Source organism: Juglans regia, chromosome 10, assembly GCF_001411555.2.
Source record: "Juglans regia cultivar Chandler chromosome 10, Walnut 2.0, whole genome shotgun sequence".
NCBI lineage: Eukaryota > Viridiplantae > Streptophyta > Magnoliopsida > Fagales > Juglandaceae > Juglans > Juglans regia.
This window is the reverse complement of record NC_049910.1, coordinates 23,369,425-23,394,859: the sequence shown is the minus strand read 5'-3', so window position 1 is coordinate 23,394,859 and position 25,435 is coordinate 23,369,425. Positions and strand designations below refer to the sequence as shown.

General features: G+C 38.1%; 1 protein-coding gene across 2 annotated transcripts; it reads right to left on the bottom strand.

The window, feature by feature from the left end:
• Nucleotides 1–3,035: 3,035 nt before the first annotated feature.
• Nucleotides 3,036–25,091, bottom strand: LOC109011539 (dnaJ protein ERDJ2A-like). Of its 2 annotated transcripts, XM_035694554.1 has the most exons (12): nt 24,832–25,091; nt 24,566–24,604; nt 23,981–24,309; nt 23,763–23,858; nt 23,444–23,564; nt 23,212–23,318; nt 22,879–23,096; nt 22,100–22,277; nt 21,912–22,031; nt 21,624–21,710; nt 4,569–4,679; nt 3,036–4,014 (listed from the first exon to the last, which is right to left on the bottom strand). In XM_035694554.1, exons 3-12 carry the CDS (start codon nt 24,164–24,166, stop codon nt 3,184–3,186), a joined length of 2,055 nt encoding a protein of 684 aa, XP_035550447.1. In that variant the 5' UTR covers nt 24,167–24,309; nt 24,566–24,604; nt 24,832–25,091; the 3' UTR covers nt 3,036–3,183. The 2 variants fall into 2 exon arrangements, with proteins under 2 accessions (XP_035550447.1, XP_035550448.1); XM_035694555.1 differs by lacking the exon at nt 24,566–24,604.
• Between the last annotated feature and the right edge of the window lie 344 nt (nt 25,092–25,435).

Sequence of the window (25,435 nt, the reverse complement as noted above, 5' to 3'; positions counted from 1 at the left end):
ATGATGCAAATTGAGATGGTTAAGGCTTATGACTGAGTGAATTGGAGGTTTTTGTTGGAGGGGCTACGGCGTTTGGACTTTTTAGAAAGATGGAGGTCTTTAATTTTTAACTCCATTTCCTCTCCAGTTTTTTCTGTCATGTTGAATGGTTGTAGTAAGGGTTTCTTCAAGCCGTCTTGTGATCTACGTCAGGGGGATCCTCTTTCCCCATATTTATTTATATTGTCGGAAGAATTGCTCTCTTGCATGCTTCGACAGGAATTTCGAGTGGGAAAAGTGATGGCGTTTAATTCAAATGGGGGAGTTCGGGTATCTCATTTGATTTACGCAAATGATCTTCTGATTTTTGCAAAGGGTGGCAAGTATTCTATTATAAGTTTGATGGGAGTCATTCGGAAGTATGAAAGTGTATCGGATCAGCATGTAAATTCGAATAAGTCCTTTATTTTTTTTCTCAATAAATTTTGCCTATGGTAGGAAGAGATAGCTGATGCAACTTTTGGGTTTTGTAGAACGGACTTGGCCTTATGTGTATTTGGGGATGCCACTTTACGTTGGGAGAAGGACTTTGAATATTTTTGATCCTTTGATGGCAAAAGTTCAAAAAGAATTGGTGGGTTGGAAGAGTAAGTTACTTCTTTTGGCGGAAAATTAATTCTTATTAAGCATGTTCTCAATAGTATGCCCATACATTTGTTATCGGTGATGAACTTGCCTAAAGGGATTTTTGTTAAGTTGAAGAGAATTTTTTCAACTTTAAAAAAAAATAAAATGGGTCTCATGGCGTTGTATTTGTCTTCCGGTGGAAGGAGGGCTGGGCATTCGGAATCTTGCGGAGGTCCGAAAGTCTTTGTTTTTGAAATTTGCTTGGAAGCTAATTTCGGGTGGCTCCTTATGGTCTGATTTTTTTAGGAAAAAATACATTGGGGATGGTCATAGTGCTGCATCTGGATTGACATTACAGGGTTCTTGTTTTTGGAAAAATGTTATGGAAGTATTGTCATTGACACTTGGGAAATCGAAATGGATAGTTCGAGAGGGGGCTATGAATTTTTGGTTTGATAATTAGCTTGGTGAGGGGCCAATTGCAGGTTGCTTACCTGTTGTGGGTGATCCCAAATTGCTTGTACATAATTTATGGGAGGGTTTGGGATGGAACTTGGAGTTGGCTCGGCAACTGGTTGATGAACAAATGGTGCAGAAAATAATTCATTCAAACGTGCTGGTTTGGCAGCATACGATGGATGGGATTTTTACTACTAAATAGGCTTGTTAACTTATTCGGTCTCATGGGAGTATGTGTCCTTAGAAGAAATGATTATGGCAGGATCATGTTCTGAAGAAGATGTTGTTTTTGTGTTCACAGGCACGCAAAAGTTGATGATGTTATTCAACAGCTTGGTATCTTGGTTGTTTCTAAGTGCCATTGCTACGTTTCTAATATGGTTGAGACCTTGGATCATGTTCATTGTGATGGTGAGGGACTAAGGAAGGTTTGGGATTTTTTTGCAACAATATTTGCTATTCGTTTACCAAATACTCGAGTATGGACGGATGTTGTAAATGTTTGGTGGTATTGGGCTTCTTTATCCTCGCAGGTTCGTTGGCTCCATGTTATTATTCCCATTCTCATTTCGTTGGCCCTTTGGAAAGCTAGATGTGCGACGCGTATGGAGGATGTAAGGTATGACTGGAAGAGCATCGTTCGGATGGTCAAATGTTTTATTTTGGATATTTCAGGATGCTTGAGATCTTTCAAATTAGTGGGTGAGCATGACTTGAGAATACTGAGAGATTTAAATTGCCCAGTAGTACCCATTACAGTAAGGACGCCAAGGTTAGTTGCTTGGACTCCACCAACAAGGGGGTTCGCAAAACTCAATGTAGACGGCTGAATGTAGAGCTTATGTGGATGGCCTTCATCTTTGTCAACAGTTGGGACTTAGAGATGTGTTGGTTGAGTCGGACTCTAGTGTTGCGGTGGGTTGGTTTATCACAGGGACGTGTAAATATTGGTATATGTGGAATTTTTTGGAGGAAACACACTATTATTTCTTCCCTAAATGTTCATTTTAAACATGTCTTTAGGGAAGCTAATATGGTAGCTTTCTTTTTATCAAAACATGGGGCGAGTGGCATCACTTGGAATTTTGTTGGAGAGGAGTTTGGTCCAGGGAGACTTAAGGATCTTATATGTACAGATAGAATGAGTTTACCTTATGTTAGACGTTAGGAGACTTGGGATGGTAGTTGGAAATTTTTTGGGTGACTTTTATTGGTCCGGGGTGTCTTTTATTGATGTAATTATGGCTGTTCCAGCGCCTGAGTGAAGGTTTTTTAATAATATATGGAGGTTCCGTCCTCCTTTCTTTAAAAAATAAAAAAGGGAAAGAAAAAAAAAAAACCAGATTTGGCCTCAATGTCGATATTAGTAGGAGATGATTCTTCAAAAGCATTGTGCAACTATATCATTTTCTCATACAAGAATTTTGGGAGTAATTAGTAAGATAAAAAAAAATACAAAGTGATTAATAATGAAATAATTTTCTGAAAACTAACTTTGTTATAACCAGTTGACTCGTAATGCTTTTACAATTTTTAAATTTTCTTAATATTTTTTATTTGTTAAGCTTTTATATTGATAACTTATATGATGTTAGAATGTCACGACAATTATCTTTCTAGAAATAATGGGAAATGGACAAAGGGATTAAAATAAGAGTTTTTTTTTTTTAACAAAAAAAACCCTGAAATGAAATGCGTGTAAAGTTAAGACTAGATAATTTTCTTGTTTAGGGTTAATTGTAAAACTGGTAACTAATTATGAGTTTTTTTGAAATTAAGGTAATAATTTTACGAAAGTTGAAAATCTAAACCTAAATTTATAAAAACATGAAAACCCAATTACCAATTTTACAATTACCTATTTTGTTTATAACTGAAAGTTCCAACTATCCTCTTTCTTAGTCAAAATCATGATAAAATTATGAAATACTATCCTCTTTCTTAAAAATAAAGATATATAAAGTATCAGATATAGGAGGAAACTTGGTCAAGATAAAAGACGAGAGCTAGCGCATATAAGTGACTCACCGTGAAGATTGTTATGTTCTTCCACTGATCAAAGTAGCTACAAAAAAGTTTATGGTTTAACTTTCAACTATTAATAAGTAGAATTGTATTTCACTCTTCATCTGTGCCTGAACCTTCTGAGCTCAAGCCTCCTTTATTCACCGTACCATTGGCAGCAGGGCCTTTCATTTTAGTATCTTGTCCATCTGCCTCATCTTCACTGTACTCACTCTCATAATCTTCATATTCCTCTTCTTCATTCTCTTCTTCTTCTTCAATTCCTTCCTCCAAGATGGGTCCCTCTTCTGCAACGAGGCCACCTCGGGTGCCAGCCCTAGTCCGTTTCAAAATCTTCAGTTTCAAGTTGGTCCTTTTGTCACAGCCGATCCATGTATCACACAAGCAGTAACAAGTCAAATTGTAATTCCCCTCTGCTGGGGCTTGGAACTTTCCCATCACCAATCTAGACCCAGCTTTCACCTTCTCAACTGCATCTTTTACAGCCACACTGATCTCCCTTACATTTGCTCCCGATCCCTCCATTGTCTCCTCAATTGATTTTGAAGAGGCAGTTATAGCCGCAGCTTCATCCATAAAACTAACCTTCTGGTAAAACCACACGTTATTTGAAACAGGGTCTGCAAGCAAAAACCAGAAGTTCTCTTCCTTGTGAAATGGGTAATAAGGGGCATGGGGAAGTGCACCTATCAGGCCGTTAACACGTTTGAGTGTTATCCAAGCATGGACCGTGACAATGTCACCCTCTTGTATACCCTCTTCACCTTCAGTCTCGCATGTAACTTCAATTGTTATAGTAGGCATCATTTCCAGCACCATCTCAACATCTAGTACAGAGTTGGGCGAGAATCCAGCTACCTGAGCAAGCAGCTCAGCACGTTCATGCAAACTCATGTCCTGAAGCTCCTGAAACGTTCTCACCTTCTGCAAATGAAGAATAAAAAGGCTATAAAAATTATCCAAAGGTCAGGTAAATATGAACTGGATCTTTTTTCTCGGTGGTGGGGGTGCTAAGGAGGGGGAGTTAATTTCCAATACTTAATACATGGATTTCTTTTTCTTTTTTTTTCCAAGACATGACCCTTCGAACCCACCCCTGCAGAATAAATCTCAGTCCCGTGCACCGCACCCTCGAAAGTTTCCCTACACAGAACTAGTTAAATCGCTGACTTCTTACAAGGAGGTGTGGCCTCAAAAGATTGTTTACACTCATAAGGTATTGAACTTTGAACCTTGAAGGGAGTGATACCCCAAGACCAAGGTTTTCCACCACTTGGGCCAACCTCTTGGGGTTTTAATACATGGATTTTAAATACATGATATAACAAATATATGCAAATACACAGAAGAAACCACAAAGGGAAGAAGGCAACCATCAAAAATAAAAAAAGTTGTTCAAACGTCAAAAACCTAGAAAGAGCCAAATTAACAAATCTATCCCAGTATGACACAAACCATAAGGAGATTTATCTGCATACTTTGCGGGCTATCTTTTTTATAACAGCTTCACTGAAATGCGGCAGCTGCAGAAAGGGTGCAATGCCTTCAGAAGACCCTCCAATTGCCTTCCTTGAACTGAGAGGAACAGCCTGCACCACAGGCAATATAACAAAAGGATACCAACAGTTAGCATGAACTGGGAAAGATAAGAATAATCGCGTTACCCTCTAGTCTAAGCACATCTATAATTTTTCATAAGAACTTTTGCTTAGTTATTAACAGTTTGTTAGCGCAATCACTACAAAACAAAAATACATATATCCACCCAGAAAATAGCTTCTCCAGGAAATAAATAGATAAAAAAACAAAATGGAACTTGCTTTTATGGTTCTGAACCTGACTGGAAAGAACTTCACAGTTGAAAGACACGCAATCGTGGACTACAAACGGGTCAAAAACACAGCATATTCAGGTCTGCTACAAACTTACCACAAAATTTCAACAGGTTCACTACTAGGAACTCAGGAAGTATCATATTGGAGTAATCTAAGAAAGTGAGGTACACTGGAGGGAAAATGCACGTTTACAGAGAGAGAGAGAGAGAGAGAGAGAACTTGTTTTAAACATTTTTTTTTATAAGTAAATAAGTAGCTTTATTGAATAGAATGAAACTAGGCAAAGCCCAAGTACACAGGAAGTATACAAAGTGAGACACCTAAGTACATTCTAGTGAGCTGAAAAGAAGATAGAAACTCGAGGACATTCCCACCCCTTCAATACAATAGCAGAAAACCACTGTAAAAGAGAGAATACAAAAAAATTTCAGATTTTCCCCACTGCACACTCCTTGTTATTAAAACACATCATTCCTTTCTAACCATAGACACCACATTAAGCACAAAGGTATCATACGCCACGCTGCTGCCAATTGTGCACTGATATGCCTTCTGTTCCAGCACACTAGTAGTTCCACCACACTCTTAGGCATTACCCAACTCAGTCCGGCTCTATCAAGGATACCAGCCCATAATTTCCTTGCCACCTCACAATGTAAAAGCAAATGATCTATCAATCTTCCACGGGAAAGAGGTGGGCTGTTGTACTGTCAAAACCTTGTAAAAAGATTTAACAGTAACTTTTTTCTCCCTGCGTTAATCCACAACATACGGTCAGCCCCATTTCCTCCTACCTTTGCTCAATACAAGTGTCTACAAAAGGCTGCCATTCATCAAGTTCCCAATCCTGAGCATTTCTAGTAAAAGTGACATTCCAAGTTACCGTCCAATTGGCACAACACAGCAAATCCAAAACTGCCGCTTGCTGATTTCCAGCCATGTTAAAAGCGACTAGAAAAACAATGGAAATAGGCCTCTCCCCACTCCAAGCATCAAACCAAAAGCAGAGTCTTGCTCCATCATCCACTCCAAACCTAATATATTTTTCAAAGGTGTTCCATCCTTTTCTAATAAATTTCCATAAGCATACTCCATATGACCCCCTACCCTCCTTGGAACACCATTCCTCCCCCCACTCACTACCATACTTGTGTTCGATTACCTCTCTCCACAACGAGTTTCCTTTCATTTGATACCTCCACAACCACTTACCAAGAAGGGCCTTGTTGAAAATGCTCAAATTTTGCACCCCTAATCCCCCATTCGCAATCGCAATCGGATAACACACCCTTTGCCAACTTGCAAGGTGAAATTTGACTTCCTCCCCCATGCCACCCCACAAGGAAGCTCTAAATAACTTTTCCATACGGTCAGCCACTCCAACCGGCAATGGAAAGGGGGAAAGATAGTAAGTAAGAAGATTGGAAATGGTACTTTTAATAAGTGTTAACCTCCCCCCTTTTGATAGATATAGGGAGTTCCACCCCGTAATATTTTCTCAATCTTCTCTACCACCCCATCTCAAATGCTCTTTGCTTTAAATGACACCCCCAAGGGGAGTCCAAGATATTTCATAGGAAGTGAGGCAATTTTACAACCCAACAACTCTGCTAGAGAAGCAATATTACTCACAACCCCCATCAGTACCAATTTCGACTTCCCCACGTTCACCTTAAGTCCCAAAACAACTTCAAAACACAACAAAACCGCCCTTAGAGCTTGAATCTGGTCACTAACAGCATATTAGAAGATAAGCGTATCATCCGCAAATAATGGGTGAGAAATGGAACTGACACCATTGTTGTTGTTACCCACCGAAAAACTAGTAATAAATCCCCCCCTAACGACAGCCTCCACCATACGGCTTAAAGCCTTCATTATTAAAACAAAGAGGAAAGGTGATAATGGATCCCCTTGTCGCAAACCACTCGAAGACTGAAAAAAACCACAAGATTTTCCATTGACTAAAACCGAAAACCAAGTGGTCGAAACACAGTGTTTAATCCATTTGCACCACTTGTTTCCAAAACCACACCTTCTCAACATATAAAAAAGGAAATCCCAACACACATGATCATAGGCATTTTCCATGTCTAACTTGCAAAGGACCCCCAGAGTGTCTTCTCTTAACCGGCTGTCCAAACACTCATTCGCTACCAAAACGGAGTCCAAAATTTGCCGCCCCCAAACGAAAGCATTTTGAGGTTTGGAAAAACTCATGCGATTAGCTAACACCTTTGAAATAATCTTGTAGATCTCACCTACCAAGCTAATAGGCCAGAAGACTTTCAAATTATGGGCACCAACTATCTTTGGAATAAGAGCAATAAAAGCAGCATTTAATGACTTCTCAAACTTTAGATTAGAATGAAAAGCATGAAAAATCTGCATCACTTCCTCTTCTCCTTCACTATCTCCCAACATTCTTGAAAAATAGAAAAACCATCCGGACCCAGGGCTTTATCTTTGCACATGCCTCTCACCACTAGATGCACCTCCTCTTCAACAAACGGCCTCTCCAACCAACTTGCTACCTCCGAATCGAGCTGATCAAAAAATAAACCATCCAGTTTGGGGCGCCACTCAACTTTTTCAGTTAGGAGCTCCTCATGGTACTGCACTATATAGTCTTGAATCTCTTTGGGAGACTGTAACACATTCGAGCCTGAATGAAGGACTTCAATAGCATTGTGGTGCCTATGAGAATTGGCCACCTTGTGAAAGAACTTAGTGCTTTTATCTCTTTCCTTCAACCAAAGCGCCCTTGATTTCTGCCTCCAAGATATTTCCTCCATTAACAACACTTTCTCAATTTCGGTTACCACCACATTCTTTCTTGACAAAGAGTCCTCATTCACCTCTCCTTCCTCCAATACTTGCAGCTCATCCCAAAGAATGTTTTTTTGCACTTCCGTATGTCAAAATACTTCTTCATTCCACTTCTTTAAGTCAACCTTTAGAGCTTTCAGTTTGCCCGCCACTTGAAACTAGGTGTTCCATCAAAGGAATAAGTTTCCCACCAGGCCCTTACCTTCTCCACAAATCCATCAACTTCTAGTCACATATTCTAATTTGAATGGACGCCTACCCCATGAATGCCACCACAATCAAGCAAAATTGGAAAATGATCAAAGCATACTCGTGACAACCTTTTCTGACATACACGAGTCTTTTCTGACATAGTTCCGGAAAGTGCATCTCACACGAAGGGGAAACATAAAAGTGAACAACTTGCATTTTTTGAAGACCAGCATTATCTACTAGCTACTTGCTTCTACATTATACAGAAAAACCAAGTCACTACTAGTCCCCACCTATTCAAAAGCTTCATAAAGCTTCGGTCATAAAGATTGAAAATGTTCTCAGCACGCATCTCACGTAACACACTGAACTTTTAAGGTTTCTATTTTAGGAAAATTTGGGTTTCTATTTTAAGAAAGTAAATTAGGGTTAGATTTGAAATTGGGCCTTCGAGCCCGTGTCCATAGATTGGGGTTTAATTATTTGGTGTCTAGGATTGAACCCACAGGCTCATTTTAGGGAAGCCCAATTGAGGTTTTATCGAATAATATTGGATAGTCTCACAGGCCTAAATTATTAGGATCGGTTAAGGATTCTTATTGCGCCTATAGGCCCAATAATTATTGAAAACCCATTTAATATTTTTGGACAAGTTAATATATATATATATATATATATATATATATATTTGGATAAGTAAGAAATTTATTAAAAAACCACGTAATTAGGTATAACCCAAGTACACAGGAAATATACAAGAGAAAACACCTAATTACAAACTAAAGCTGTAAAACAGAACGAAAGTCATTGGAACTATATCCATCCATTACAATAACTGAAGCCCAAAGCAACAAAGTATGAAAAAAGAAATCCCATCCACCGAGAGATCTCTATTATCAAAACAGCATCCATTCCTCTCATTACAAATACACTACATAAGTCAAAATCTTCCAAACAGCCGCTATTTGACGATATCCTTGTATCCCTCTCCAGCAGGCCAAAAGATTCCCTACACTCTTAGGCATCACCCAAGAAATGCCAGACTTGACAAAGACCTCATCCCACAAAGCCCTCGACACATCACAATGAAGAAGAAGAGGTGATTCACCGATTCTCCACACCTTTTGCACACCTTTTGGACAAGTTAGTATTCACTTGGATTAGATATATTATTGGGCCATAGACTCGAGTCGTATAAAAGCCCATTGATGGTATTGGAAAAGTTGGGCTTCATTTGATATTATTTAGGTGCAAGAACTTCTTTAAAGCCCATTGGATTTAGTGAACCAGCCCATTAAAATGTCTAGACAACCCGACAGCCCCCTATCTGGAATCTACACTTCTGATTTGACTAAAACTCCACAGCACCATTGCTCATTCACTTAAATTCTACAACCCTTCCCCATACTACTCCCTCTCATATGTGGGATTCCCGTAGCTCTTTCCCACTAAACTTCTCCTTCCACCACCCAGAAAAAGCCATACACTCCTCTATAATGATCATCCACGGACAGCACTCACTCTCCATTTACATAAGCTTCCAGTCAGCCATCACCTTAACAACTTCATCACAGTTTTTCTTCACCTATTAAAAAAAGAGCTCAGCCCCTCACCACAAAAGCACCGTTCCAATGGAAGACTAACCAAAATTAAACCTCATGCCCCTCAAGCCACCGTACACCTCCAGCTCTTCATGGTACCTCCTTCCGGCAAACGTTCATCTTCCACCATCTAACTCTCTCAGTCATCTCTATCTTTAGGTAACTCTCTCACCAAAATGTTGTAATAAGGGTTTTAAGCTCACGGGTTGATACTTGATGCATTATGGGTTCACATGGGGTTACAGCTGGATAGTTAGTTCTTAAATAGAAAGTGATGCGAGTCACATAATTATGGATTAGAAAATATGGTCTTGGGTTGCCGAGTTTTAGTAGAAAGTATTTTGGGAGTCAATTATATTAATATTATTATTATTTGTGGGTGATAAAAATGTGGAGGGTGATTTTGGAGCTTACAAGTTGGATAATCAGGGCATGATTTATCATGCATATTACGAGGTTATGATATTAAGTTATAACTTAAGAAAGGACGTATTATGCTTGGATGTCACGGAAAGCCTCATTCAGTGAAGTTTTAGGAGATGTTTGGGGAATGAGATAAGATGAGAAATCTGTGAATAATAGTGAAATGGTTTGAGTTATGATGTTTTATGAGATTTTGGGAAATGAGAGAGAAAAAGTTGAATAAAAATATTATAAAATTAAAATAGTGTTAGCATATAATTTTTTAAAATTATTTTTGTTTTAGGATTTGAAAAAGTTGAATTATTTTGTGTTTTGTTTGGAAGTTTGGAAAAGTTGTAATGATTAGATAATAATTAGATGAAAAAGTTAAAAATTTGAAATTGAAAAGTGTATGTTTGAATAGTGTTTGGATGTTAAAATGTGATGACATGACATGACATGAGATAAGATATGATGAGATGAAACCATCTTAACATACAAACAACCCCTTAGCCTTTCAAATTCATAATGCGAGCATAGTAGAAATTTGGATAAAGTGATTAAATGGCGTGCATAAAGTGATTATTGTACAAAGTTCGAGGTAAGTAACCATAATCTCACCCTTTGCACTATTGCACAAGGCTAATGGAGTTACCGTTGCTATAGCAAAGATGAGTGTCAATTCTCAGCCCATTCTTGGACAGACATCACCGACGGACAAAGGGGCTGAGCCTCCTATTGAGTTCCCACCTGTAACAATGCCGACGACTGTTTTTCAACCTTTGGAAGTATCCCGAGTGCTATTTTCAAAGGCAGAAAGTGATTTTCTTTTTTTTTTTTTTTTTTGGGGGGGGAAGATGTAGGGTCTTCTCAGCTGCTAGTTGTTGCAAATGACCACTACGAGGGGGATGAAAGATTTATCTGCCCTATGGAAGATCTTGTCGGGCCGATGAAGACTCAATGGACATTCAGAGATGAGATGGACTTTAGGAAAAGGGGGGGGACATAAAATACATGCTGCCAGACCAGGATAATGTATCTAATTGGGTGCTGCATAAAGTAAAGGAGATCCAGCATTGTGTTGGAATCGAATGTGAGGGTTTTGAGGAACAATTCATGGCTTTATTAACAACTATTGAAGTTGGACATGGTCAATCGAAGAAGTCAGATTCTTAAAAACAAAGGGAGTTAAAGAGGCTAACATGGTCCCTAAACTATGAGGGCAGTTCAAGTTCAAGTAGAGAGAGAGCTAAAGGGCGGGGGTCAACTCCAGTTTTATGAAGCCCAAGATTGTTTCTTGGAATGTCCAAGGGCTCAAGGAGGCAAATAAACGCCTTCGGGTGAAAAACATGCTTTGTGAACGGAAGGCGGACAATGTGTGTTTACAAGAAACTAAGCTGAAATTTATTCCCAGGAGAATTGTCAGGAGCTTATGGAGTTGTACTTACATGGATTGGGTTTATCTTGCTTCTGACGGGCCTCAAGAGGGTTAATTATGTGGGATAGAAGAGTGGTGGAGAAAATGGAGGAATTTCTTAGGGAGTATACTGTGGCATGTTCCTCTAGGAATGTTGATGAAAATTATTTATGGGCTTTTGCTGGTATTTAGGGGCTGAATATAGACAGCAGTAGAAGAATGTTATGGGAAGAACTTACTGGAATTCATAACTGGTGGAATTTGTCATGGTGCATAGGTGGTGATTTTAATGTTACAAGATTTCCTAGTGAACGTTCCGGTGACAGCAGAATACGACCAATGATGACAGAATTTTCGGAATGTATATTCGACCTGGGTTTGATGGATATTCCTCTCATGGATGGTACTTATACGTGGTCCAATAATCATACATGGTTTAGATTGGACAGATTTTTAGTATTATCGGAATGGGAAACTCATTATTCGGAGCTTTGTCAAAAGAGGTTGTCTTGTCTATGTTTGGATCATTTTCCATTATTACTAGATTGTGAAGGTATTCAAGGTGGGCGTCGGTATTTTAAGTTTGAAAATATGTGGCTGAAAACTGTAGGTTTTGTGGAGAGAGTTAGGGAATGGTGGGATTCTTATTTATTTAATGGCACTCCTAGCTTCATTTTTGCAAACAAACTGAAAGCTCTAAAAAATGATTTAAAGCTATGGAATACTCAAGTTTTTGGTGATGTAGGAGATCGTAAAAAGACTATGATAGGGAGCTTCAAGAGGTAGAGAGGACACAGGAGGGGAGGGTTCTATCTATGGAGGAAGCATCTACGAAGGCTGAGTTAAAAGGCAAAATTAGAAAGGGTGGTGTAATTGGAGGAGATCAATTGGCGTCAAAAATCAAGAGCTTTATGGTTGAAAGAAAAAGACCGCAGCACAAAGTTCTTTCATATAGTGGCCAACTCCCATAGGAGAATTAATATTATTGAGATGTTGAAAATAGACGGAGTGGAATGTACGGATGCTCCAATGATTAGGGAGCATGTTGTGGGATTTTATGAACACTTACTTTCTGAACAAGTGGGATGGTGGCCAACACTAGATGGACTAGTGTGATACCCCTATATGATATGGATATGAGTAGGTGGTATATGGGATCCCACATTGCTTAGGAAAGAGAAGTTCTTGCTCTTTATAAGGTTCTAATGGGGCTCTAATTGTATCATTGACTAGTCCTTTTGAAGTATAGGTCATATGGTTTGGGCCTTCCATTGGAGCGTTGCAAATGGTATCAGAGCCTATCTCAACCAAAAATGTGGGACTTGAGCCGTGCCACGTACAATGGACAGGCCCGACGAGGATGTCGGGAATTTAAGGGAGGTAGATTGTGATACCCCATATGATATGGATAATGGTAGGTGGTGTATGGGATCCCACATTGCTTGGGAATGAGAAGTTCTTGCTCTTTATAAGGTTCCAATGGGACTCCAATTGCATCATTGACTAGTCTTTTTGGAGCATAGGCCATGTGGTTTGGGCCTTCCATTGGGGCATTACAACTAGCCTTTGAGTCCATAGATCCACAGCAGGTTTTGTGGCTGAAGCGGCCCTTTGAGGAGTTAGAGGTCCACACCATGATAAGGAGAATGGTCAAAGATAAAGCACCTGGCCCCGACAACTTTTCCATGGGATTTTTTCAAACTTGTTAGGATGTGGTGAGGGCGGATTTAATGAAAGTGTTCCAAGAATTCTTTTCAGTCTGGAAATTTGAGAAGAGCCTTAATGCCACATTTATAGCTCTCATTCCTAAGAAGATTGGGGCTTCCGAGGTGAAGAATTTCCAGCCAATCAGCCTTGTGAATGGAATATATAAGATTATTTCTAAGGTGTTTGCCAATCGTCTAGGAGTGGTTTTGGAGAGGATCATTACACAACCCCAAAATGTTAGTGTTAAAGATAGGCAAATTCTGGATTCAATCCTCATTGCTAATGAATGCTTAGATAGTAGGCTAAAATCTAACCAACTAAGAATCTTATGCAAATTAGATATGGAGAATGCATATGATCGTGTAAACTGGGAGTTCTTACTATATGTGCTTGGGAGGTGCCATTTTGGGGAGAAATTGTGCTCGTGGATTAAATGTGTATTTCTACAGTGAGGTTTTCAATATTGGTGAATGGTTGCCCAAATGGTTACTTTAATAGCTCTCGGGGCCTAAGACAAGGAGATCCTTTGTCCCTACTCCTATTCGTTCTTGTCATGGAGACATTTAGCAAAATGATTCTAGCCTTGGTGAACAGTGGCTTTATTGAGAGTTTCTCGGTGAGTGATCCTAATAGGGACAATATTAACCTATCCCATTTATTGTTTGCAAATAATACACTTATTTTTTGTAAGGCAGAACAAAGCCAAGTTTGAACATTGAGGGCATTATTACTTTGTTTTGAAGCGGTATCCAGCTTGAAAATGAACTTTGATAAATCACAATTGGTGTCAGTGGGCAATGTTCGTAACATCAGGCAACTGACTAGTATCTTGGATGTAAGATTTCCTCACTTCCCATGAACTACCTTGGTCTTCCTTTGGGGGTAGTTGCAAGATCTATATCAATTTGGGATATAGCGGTAGAGAACATTGATCGCAGATTGGCAGGATCACTCTCATCAAAAGTACTCTTTCTAATTTACCAACATATTTTTTATTTGTATTCCCAATTCCAGGAAGTGTGGCAAACCTTATTGAGAAGTTGTATTGTGACTTTCTTTGGGGTGGGATAGGAGAAGAATTCAAGTATCATCTAATCAGGTAGGATAAGGTATGTTCTTCAGTCTCTTCGGGTGGGTTGGGCATCAGAAATTTGAGGATCTTCAATCGAGCCTTGCTTAGGAAGTGATTGTGGAGATATAATACAGAACCGGAAGCCTTATGGAATTTAGTGATAGATTGCAAATATGGAGGCATGTGGGGCAAATGGTGCACTAGGGAGGTTCATGGGGTTTATGGAGTGGGACTTTGGAAACACATTTGAAGGGGGAGGGGGATCTTTAATCGGCATACTAGAATGGTGTTGGGTAATGGATCTAGAATAAAATTATAGACTGATCTATGGTGTGGAGTCAAGCCTTAAAGGATTATTTTCCAGTAGTCTTTAGGATCTCGTGAGAAAGATGCATTAGTGGCTGGTTGTATGGAGTTATTTGGGGACCTGGTCCAGTGGAAAGTGAATTTCACTAGAGTCACCCAGGATTGGGAAGTTGGCAACATTGAGGAGTTCTTTGCTCTTCTATACTCCATGAGGCCAAGAATCCAAGGAGCATACAAGATGTGGTGGATTCCCACTGGCAAAGGTACATTCTCGGTCTACTCTTTCTATATGTCTCTTACACAACCACAGAATACGGAATTCCCATGGAGAACCAAGACGCCTCCCAAAGCGGCATTTTTTGTATGGACAGCAGCATTAAGTAAGATCTTGACAATAGATAATCTATGAAGACATAAGGAGATCATAGTAGATTGGTGTTGCATGTGTCGGAAAAATGGTGAAACTGTGGATCATTTACTATTGCATTTTGAGGTGACTGGAATGTTATGGAATGAAATGTTTAATAGAATGAACTTAGCTTGGGTTATGCCAGCCACAGTGACACAGCTCATGGCCAGCTGGATAAATCTATGAGGTCTCCCACAGATCACGGCAGTGTGGAAAATGGTACCGATTTGTATCATGTGGTGCCTATGGAAGGAGCGAAATGACCGATCATTTGAAGACAAGGAGCGCTCACTAGTAGAATTTAGATTATTTTTTGTTAGCACTCTATTTCTTTGGGCCACAGCTGTAGATTTTCGTGGCCTTGATTTTCATGATTTTCTTGATTCTATTACTTCTCTCTAAATAGGTGTGACCTTTTGTATACCATCTTGTGTACTTGGGCTATGCCTATTCATATCAATATAATTGTTTACTTATAAAAATTAAAAAAAAAAAAACTTTTTTATGAGATATCTTTTTTTAAAACGAAGTGATCATCTTTTTCTAAGCTATATGATATGTACATGTTTTGATCTATAATTATATATGTAGTCCTATTCTTTGGTAGCCCCTGTTCATGCACCCATGTTATGTATTAATGAAAGCAATGTATGCAACGGGTTTTTATGTATGCTTCTGCACATGGTAATATGTCTACTAATAGTATGGTATGCATGAACAAAAGACAAGAACATTGTAACATCCAGACCCCAAAAGGGTGATTTTATTATTATGATTACTATTTTTATTGTTATTCTTATTGTTATTAGATATGTTTGAGGTAGTAATTTGTTTTGAATAGGATTTCTCTACTGTTAAACTATACGCCTCTTTTATTTTCTGTTTGGTTTCCCAGATTGAGTAGTTTCCAGATTTGAAACTAACTTTCAAACTCAAACACTTCAAAACTCTTATCCTCCCAGTGTTTCTTTCCTTGTGGGAGTAGTTTCCCAAAGTCTAGTTGAATTCAAACCTCTCCAGATCACTCACGATATCTCCCTCCCCCTCATCTATAAAACTCACCCGAGACCCTTCAGAAAGAAAACCCAATAAATCTCTTCTACACAGTGAAAGAAACCCACTCTCACAGCAAGCCCCTTATCGCAAACAACACCACCGCAGCCTTCCTCCCAGCAACCAACAGCCACCTCGTCGGACCACCTCCCACACCACCACAGAAATCGCCGACCAGCCCAACCCCGTCGAACCCACTCCATTCCGGTAAGCCTACTGCCGTCGGCCACCATTTTCTCTACCTAGTGCTTATCGGCTTGACAAATCCTCTCTCTCTCTCTCTCTCTCTCTCTCTCTCGATGTCACACCACCATACTCAGGTGGTCCCCTAGTTGCATCGCCGTGACTCCTAGCTAATCACCCAGACCACCGTCGTGGCTAGGTCTTCTTCTCTCAGTGAGCATCGCACAACCTCCTCTCCCGTAAGCATGTCTTCTCTCTTTACTTCTTCTATTTCAGTTTTCCCAAAATACCCTTTTTACTTTGTTGAGTTTTAATTGGGGTTGGGCTGATAATTAAGTAGGCCAAAGTTTTTTACTTGAATAAATATATTAGTTATAGACTTATTTTTATAGAAAGTATTTAAGGGATTTTAAAGCATAATTTTAAAGTATTTTTCAAACTATTTTGAGTATTATTTAGTTAATATTCCAATTGGCTTTTAACAAGATTTTTATAAAATTATTAAGTTATATTTTTTTAAATAGAAGTTAAGGAACATGTTATAAGTTTTGAATAATATTATTATGTATTAATCTTAGTGGAATGAAATTATCTCCATATACGATTTTAAGTATTTAGAATGTTACGACATGTCTCTCTAGGAAAGTTAGTGACAATTAGTGCCTCGTATAGGTCACGAGCTACGACGTGAGATTGTGGAAGCAACGCTAAGAGATAAATAGTATGATCATATAAATGCATTAGTACTGTGAATATTATTGTTATGTATGAAAATGTGATGTGCTTATGATGGTTATCTAAACTACGCTAAGAGACAAGTCAAGGTTAGATTCCCTTTCACGATCTTTGATGAAATATGAGATTATGCTTGAATGAATGAATTTGTTGTTTGATTGATTGAATGTTACTAAAATTATATGGAAGCCATGAGATGTTCATGTAGTAATTTAAGTCAAGTATGTCATGTAATAGAATAGCCAAGTTATGTATGCCATGTTCATGTAGTACTTAGATCATGTATGCCATGTTCATGTAGTACTTGGATCATGTATGCCATGTTATGTTATGCTATGTCATATCATGTCATGTACAAGAATATGCCATGTTATGTTATGCCATGTACAAGAATATATCATGTTATGCAATGTCATGTTATGTTATACCATGTACAAGAATATGCCATGTTATGCTATGCCATGTTATGCTATGCCATGTACAAGAATATGTCATGTCATGTTATGCTATACCATGTACAAGAATGTGTCATGTTATGCTATGCCATGTACAAGAATATGTCATGTTAAAAATGTTCATGAAGCCTAATAAATTCTCATGCATTAAGAAAGATAAGAAGTTTTACGGTATCACGGACTCAAGCATGGTTAACCACAAGTTAAGTGAAACATGGGCCCAAGCGTGTTTCACTCTAAGTTATGCTAGTTAAGTGAAACACGGACTCAAGCGTGTTTCACTCCATATTATGCAAGTTAAGTGAAACGCAGACCCAAGCGTGTTTGACTTCACGTTAAGACAAGATAAACAAATTATTAAGCATTCACATTACATGTTTGTCATGATTATGTATGATTCCGCTCATGTTAATGATAAATAGATATGCTATGTGAATCAATGACGATATATGTAGGTATGTAAAGTTTTTCAGAAATTAAGCCTATGTTAAATTAAGTTGTGTACGGTATGATTGTGAATATGTGATGATGTACGTATATTATGAAGAGTCTTTCAAAAATTAAGTCTATGCTAGGCCAAGATGTATTTTACTGTATGATGTGCTATTTACTGAGTATTCGACTCATTTTTGTTTGTTTCTCTATTTTCTTCTATGTATAACTATTACAAATGATGAGTATGAGGACGCAGAGCTGGAAGGCCAGGAATAGATATAGTGTAAAGACTTAGAAAGGAATAAGTGTTATTTACACAAGAATTAGTTTAGTTATGTTTTTTTTTTCTACTTTATGCATACAGTTTCATGATCCGAAGACAGTTATGTTCAATTTAGTTAACGTTTTTAATAAATGAGGTAATTTTCATGGATACGAATCTCTTCACCGGGCATTATGTTATAAATGTTAGTAATATCTCTATCCTACGGGAACGGGATGTTACAAGATATGTAAGGCTTGATCAGACAATATATGACAAGAAAGCAAGTTTATGAGTGAATGTATGACATGTAAGATGCTTAATGGCCTAAGTAATGATACGTATAATAGTAGTACCATAAGATAAGGGCAGATTGCAATGGCAGGACACACACACTAGTTGTGCATCTAGTGATGCACAATAATAGTTACCAAGAGAGCATTCAGGCGGCACCATATGAAATTCTTTACGGCCGCAAGTGTCGGTCACCCCTCTATTGGGATGAAGTGGGAGAACGTAGAATCCTTGAACAGGAGATTATTCAAGATATGCATGAGAAGATAGTGGTCATTCGGAAGAAGCTCGCTATTGCACAAGAGCGACAGAAAAAGTATGCGAATCAAAGACGTCGAGAGTTGCAATTTGAAGTAGGAAGCAAAGTATTCTAGAAAGTGGCGCCGATGAAGGGAATTATGCATTTCAGTAAGAAAGGAAAGCTGAGTCCGAGATATTTAGGCCCTTTCAATGTACTAGAAAGGATTGGAGCTACAGCTTACAGGTTGGCCCTCCCACCACAATATGTTTTCCATGTCTCTCTACTTCGAGAGTATGTTCCAGACCCTACACATGTACTAGAGTACGAGCCTCTCCAAGTCCGCGAGGATCTGACCTATGAGGAATTTCCAACTGGGATTCTTGCACAAAAAGCTCAAGCACTCTGCAAGAAGACCATTCCGATGGTCAAGGTGCTTTGGAGCAGCCACACAAAAAAAGAGGCCACCTAGGAGCTAGAAGAGGACATGAGGATCGAGTATCCATATTTATTCGATTGAGGTACGTTATCTCGGGGACGAGATTTTTTTTAAGGGGGGAGATTGTAACATACGGGTCCAAAATTAGGACTTAAAACTAGTATTTTTTTTTTATTTTATCGTCTTTATTATTTTTATTATCGTTTTAGGAAATATGCTATCTGATAAATTAAAACAGTGATTCTTTCCCTATCAAAACCTTTGTATAGTTATCCTTTAGTTTCCATATTAGATTAGTTTCCTAGTTTGAAACTACAATTCGACTCTTCAAAATCCTCTCATAATCCATATCCCTATAGGAATAATTTTCTCAGTGTAGCCAACTTCAAACCCTAGCATACCTACTGAGGACTCACGCCACTCCACTCCCCATCGTCTATAAAATCCCATGTAAACCCTCTATTTTAAACACACAAAAAATACCCAAGGGAAGAAATCACTTTTCGCATAAGCCTTAGTCTCTGCCCAACCACTGCCGACCACCCTAGGACGTCGGAGCACCACCCACGGCGGCAGAAATTGCCAGCCAACCTAACCCCGTCGCACCCACTCCCTCAAGTAAGCCACTGTCGTCGCACTCACCCCTCCTCCCTCTCGGTGGTTTAAGTTTTCATTTCCATCTCTCTCTCTCTCTCTCTCTCTCTCTCTCTCTCTCTCTCTCTCTCCCTCTCTTGGTGTCGCACCACCTTAGGGACCTCCCAGTTGCACCGCCGGTCACTTCCAGCCACCTTGAGCCGCCGTGCAACAACTTTTTCCCCTCGATAACGCACTACCACTTGGAAGTTAGAAAGCAACGCTAAGAGGTAAACAGTATGAACATATAAATGCATACATACTGTGAACATTATTGTTATGTATGAAAATATGATGTGTTTATGTTGGTTATCTATGCTATGCTAAGAGACAAGTCAAGGTTAGATTTTCTTTCACGATCTTTGATATATGAGATTATGCTTGAATGAATGAATGTTACCAAAATCACATGGAAGCCATGAGATGTTCATGCAGTAATTTAGGTCTGGTATGCCATATTCATGTAATCCTTAGAATAGTCGGATTACGTATGCCATATTCATGTAATACTTAGATGATGTATGCCATGTTCATGTAACATTTAGATCATGTATGCCCAAGAATGTCATAAAATGTTCAGATCATGTTATATCATGTCATGTTATGCTATAACATGTACGAGAAAATGCCATGTTATGCTTTGCCATGTACAAGAATAGGTCATGTTATGTCATGAACAAGAATATGCCATGTTAAGAAAATTTCATGAAGTCTAATGAATTCTCATGCATTAAGAAAGATAAGGAGATTTAAAGACAGTGTCATGGACTCGAGCGTGGTTAACCACAAGTTAAGTGAAACACGGACCCAAGCGTGTTTCACTCCATGTTATTCAGTTAAAGTGAAACACGGACTCAACCATGTTTCACTTCATGTTATGCCAGTTAAGTGAAACACAGACTCAAGCGAGTTTCACTCCAAGTTATGCAGGATTAGGTGAAACACAGACTCAAGCGTGTTTCACTTCATATTAAGTCAAGTACTATGTATTCACGTTACATGCTTGCCACGAGAATGTATGTATATAAAGTTTTTTGAAAGTTATGATTGTGAATCTATGATGTTGTATGCATGTGGTAAAGAGTCATCAAAAATTAGGTCTATGTTAGGCTAAACTATATTTTACAGTATGATGTGCTACTTACTGAGTATTCGACTCATTTTTTTGTTTGTCTTCCTGTTTTCTTCTGTCTAATTTTTACGAATGGTGATTATGATGACGCAGAGCTGGATGGCCGGGAGTAGATCTAGTACAAAGACTTAGGAAGAAATAAGTGATATTCACACAAGAACTATAATTCTTTTATCGTTTGTAGGATGTTTTTATGTTCTTTCACTTTACATTCAATTTCGAAACAATTATGTTCATTTCAGTTTTTTATGCTTTTCAATAAACAAGGTAATTCAGGATATGAATCATTTTACCGAGTATTATGTTATAAATGTTAGTAACATCTCTATCCTATGGGAACGGGGTGTTACACTTCATGTATGGATTCCTAACCCGAGCTCTCAGACGGAACCAAGGTCACAAAGATCCCTAACCCTAACTCACGGGGATCAGTACCGACCAACAAAGAAAGTGGAACTAAGTGTAGATGCATGCATGTATGTATGATAAAGTTTTATTGAGCATGTTATTTTCAAAGAAAAACCCTATGTTATTATATGTTTACTGTGCAATGAAGTGACTTACTAAGTATTCAACTCACGTTTTGTTTTAAATATTTATATTTTAATCATCCATGTTGATTATCAATGTAATGAAGATGATGCAGGACAAAACTTGGCTCAAGAGAAGAGGCAGAGGCCTAACTGCCTACAGAGAATTTTAGTTTATGTTTTAATTATTAACAAGTTATTTTATTCACACAAGACTTTGAACTATTTTTAATAATTTCTTTCACTGCTCTCTTTTAATCTCAATTTTAATAAAGCTTATCCTATTTTAAATTTATGTGCACCTTTTATGCCTGCCGCATATGTTTTTAAAAGGCCAGTAGCATTTCTGACCCTAGAGGATGGAGTGTTATCACCTGAATGGTACATTGAGAAAGCTCCACTACACCAATTGCAGGCCTCAGCCATCCATGCCCCTGTGCTGTGCGCGGTATAAGTGCCATCTGCACAGACAATAAGGAATTGATAATGGTGGAGAAATACCCTCTCCCAAAAAAAGAAAAAAACAGTGCAAAGATGGAGGCAAGGTTGCTGATTCACAAGTTAATTGAGCCACAGGCTTACAGGAGATACTAGTGTTAAGTGCAATCAGCAGTTATCCTAGAAGTCTGCTTCAGGAATGTAACAGAGAGCATAGAAATCACCTTCATTAATTCTTCAAGAAGGCGAGGTGCAAGTTCTAGTACCCGTCTGAAATCACCTTGCAAAGATGGAGGCAAGGCTGCTGATTCACGAGTTAATTGAGCCTGAAGTAACAATTCTGTCTGAACAGAAAAAAGCATATAAGAATTACCAAAAAAAACCACAAAAACAAACATTAATTGGCTAGTACCTTAACTAGTGATGGATGCTGCTTCCAAAACTTGGCTTGCTCTTGCTTAATGTTTTTAAGGTCCAGATTCAATTCACTCCTGACCAACATGAATAACTTCTGGAGGGGCTCATTATCAGTCCTACGAACTGGAATTTCCATATATTCAGCAGCCTTTATAAAGACGTCCATAACCTTGCTGTGTAATCAAGAGTTGCAATTAGAATGACAAAAAACTAATGCAACAATTACAGGGTCATATGCAACAGATTAAGTTATGCATAGGGATAAGTCTTGGTGATGCCTCTATTTTTCTTTCCTTTTTTTTTTTTTTTTTTACTCATTAAAGGGGGGGGAAGAAAAATACAGGCAGCCTCACCCAGGCTTCCAATCAACCAGTTCAGTGTCATATATTTGGTTTGCCTAACATCAACGGTCTTACTAAATACAAAGCATAATAGTAATATGTACAGGAGATACAATCAAATTATTATTTTGATTAAGTTGGAGGAGAGGTATCATCAAAATATTTAAACTATACATTGTTCGTGTGTGTGAGAGAAAGTGTACATGTGGTATATATACAATTCACCCAGTTCTCACATACTATTGCAATAAAGCATAAATGTTTTACCTAATAATGTACAGGAAAATTTACCGATCAAAAAAAAATAATGTACAGGAAAATCATATACAAATGCCAACAGCATGAATTCTGGTAATGGATGTACCCTAATTGGACTGTAATGGAAATGGTAATTGAACTTGTAAACATAACAAGTCAACTAAATATTAATTACCTTGGGGCCAAAGAAGGTTTCATCAAGTAATAATATGCTGTCAGCGTTTGATGCATCACATAGTTTCCTGTATATTTGGAAGACCTCGAGAGATAGACAACAGCTATCACTAAAGGCAACAGAATACACACACCAACTATCCAAAGGAGAAGTATTCCACCAGACGCCCCATCAATATCTAGCAAGAACTTAGGGAGAGCTATGCCCATTTGAAAACCCTGCTTAAACAAAGAATCAAATTTAGTTTTGTAACTTCACCACTCATAGTTTAGTACTATATACAAACAGTATAGGGAAACTGTTACGCATTTCACAAAACATAAAGTTATATACCTGCCTGCCATCTGGATGGCCATATTTCTCAAAATTCTCACGTGATATTGGATCTGTCAGTGCCTGATAAGCCTTTGATATAAAATCCACAAAATACTTGTGTGCCTCTAAAGAAACAAAGACAAAAAAGAACTATCACCATGCATGGGGTTTGTACTAACCAACATCTTTCTCAACGAAACAAAGGTCAGAAAATGAAACATATAAACAGAAGAACTAAAAAGCTTTCAACCTGGATCAGGGTTTTTATCAGGATGGTATTGAATAGATATTCTTCTATATGCTTTCTTTATTTCTGATTCGGAAGCCCCAGGTTCCAATCCAAGAATGCTGAAAGGCTCAAAAACTTGAATCTGAGCACAAATCCCCAACCCCACCCAAAACAAAAAAAAAAGTCAATCATTTAAGCATCAAAAGCATATGGTCACAAGATCCTGTATAAAATCCTTAATCATAAGATGTAGCATGAAAATGAACGAAGTATAACAGGAGGTGCTAGTCAAATGGCAACGTATTTAAACTAATTCCGAAATATTGATTAAAATATTTACCTCGCGACTCATATTTTTAATGTAATAAACCAGGACAATCATTATGACCCAAAGCAATATCAGGGTGAGGTTACTACAAGTTGAGAAGTTTGAAATCTGCAAGATATCCAGTATAGACACCACAGTTAGATCAAATAAAGGAATTAGGCATATATTGAGGATACATCTTTTGATAGGTAATATTGAGGATACATCTAAGGGAGAATGAAGGAACTCACCCGCTTAAATATCGATTTGCGGTACTTCCCAGAACGAGAACATTCAGAGCAATGGCAGTGTATACTCTTTGTTTTCTTTGAGGCAGCTCGGCATAACTTCAGAATTGTATAAGGCACCAATGGCAAGGCCATTATTGTTAGAATGAAAATCGGAAACAATGCGCTATTCTCCTCTGAAGCAGCCATTGACTATTGAGACCTTCTATCGACAACAACTTGTATATAGTTGACTCCGGTTATAAAAAAAGACAGTAATTGGCAGTCAACTCTACTTTCAATAAAGGAATCTCTTCTACTGCTCTTTTTCCCACGAAATCAGACCCTCAAACCTGAAATTCATCGTTTTTCGTTGCAACACTCCATGTCCTCAGTATTCACACAGACCAAACAGCAGGCAAAATGCGGCATCATGAAAGATTAATTTAGAGTAAGTTTGATCACGCCCACCCCCTCCGCCCCAATGCGTAAAAAAAACAATATAAAGCAAGAAATCCCGGACTTCAATTGATTTTCAACTCAGTTTAAGCAACCAAAATAGATACCATGAACTAAGCAATATATTCATGAGACCTAAATATAACAAACCTTCTAAATAATTCCCAAATGATGCATAGGATTTGAATCCTGTGCACGAAAAAAACAAGTATTAAACAAAAAAGGATCCAAGTAATAACCAAACTTGAAATTCGGAAAAGAGAGAGAGAGAGCGCATAATCCCATAAAATGGTGCATAGCATAGCAAAGGGATATAGAAGCAGTAAAACTATGAGAAATGGGGTTAGATTGGGATTAGGTTTTTGAGGGTTGAGAGATTTCAAATTTGCATGGAGAGAGAGAGAGAGAGAGAGAACCTGTGAGAGTATCAAAGGAGGAGGAGCGCGAAGCTTGCCCAGAGAGAATTGCAGCTATGGTGTCCAAAATTGTTTATTGAAAACCTCTGGAATTGGGACTTCTAAATTGGGGCTGGATTAGCTCCAAATCCACATTTGTATCCTTAATCCTGGGTCCAAGCAAAAGATTAGAGATGGTATATTAAGGATTTGAAAGGGAGAGCATTTAAAATTCATATAATTTATATGAGATCCAAGCAGGATTTCAAACAAATTCTTGAATTTAAAATCCTTGTGTCTCTGTAAAACGATTTTCGAAAATAACTTCTATGATTTTTGCTTGTTTAAAAGTGTTAGGAGACATCAATAAGCAAAAAATGATTTCAGTCAATGAGTTGCAATGAATTTCAAAATCCATATAAAGTCCATCCAAATTGCAAAAAAAAAATTTTGAAATTAATAATTTTGAAATCAGGATATTTCAAGTTAAGAGATTTAGGTGAGTTTGGATACACAGTTATGAGATGAGATGATATGATATATTTTTTTAAAGTTAAATAAAATATTGTTATAATATAATTTTTAGTATTATTTTTATTTTAGAATTAGAAAAAATTGAATTGTT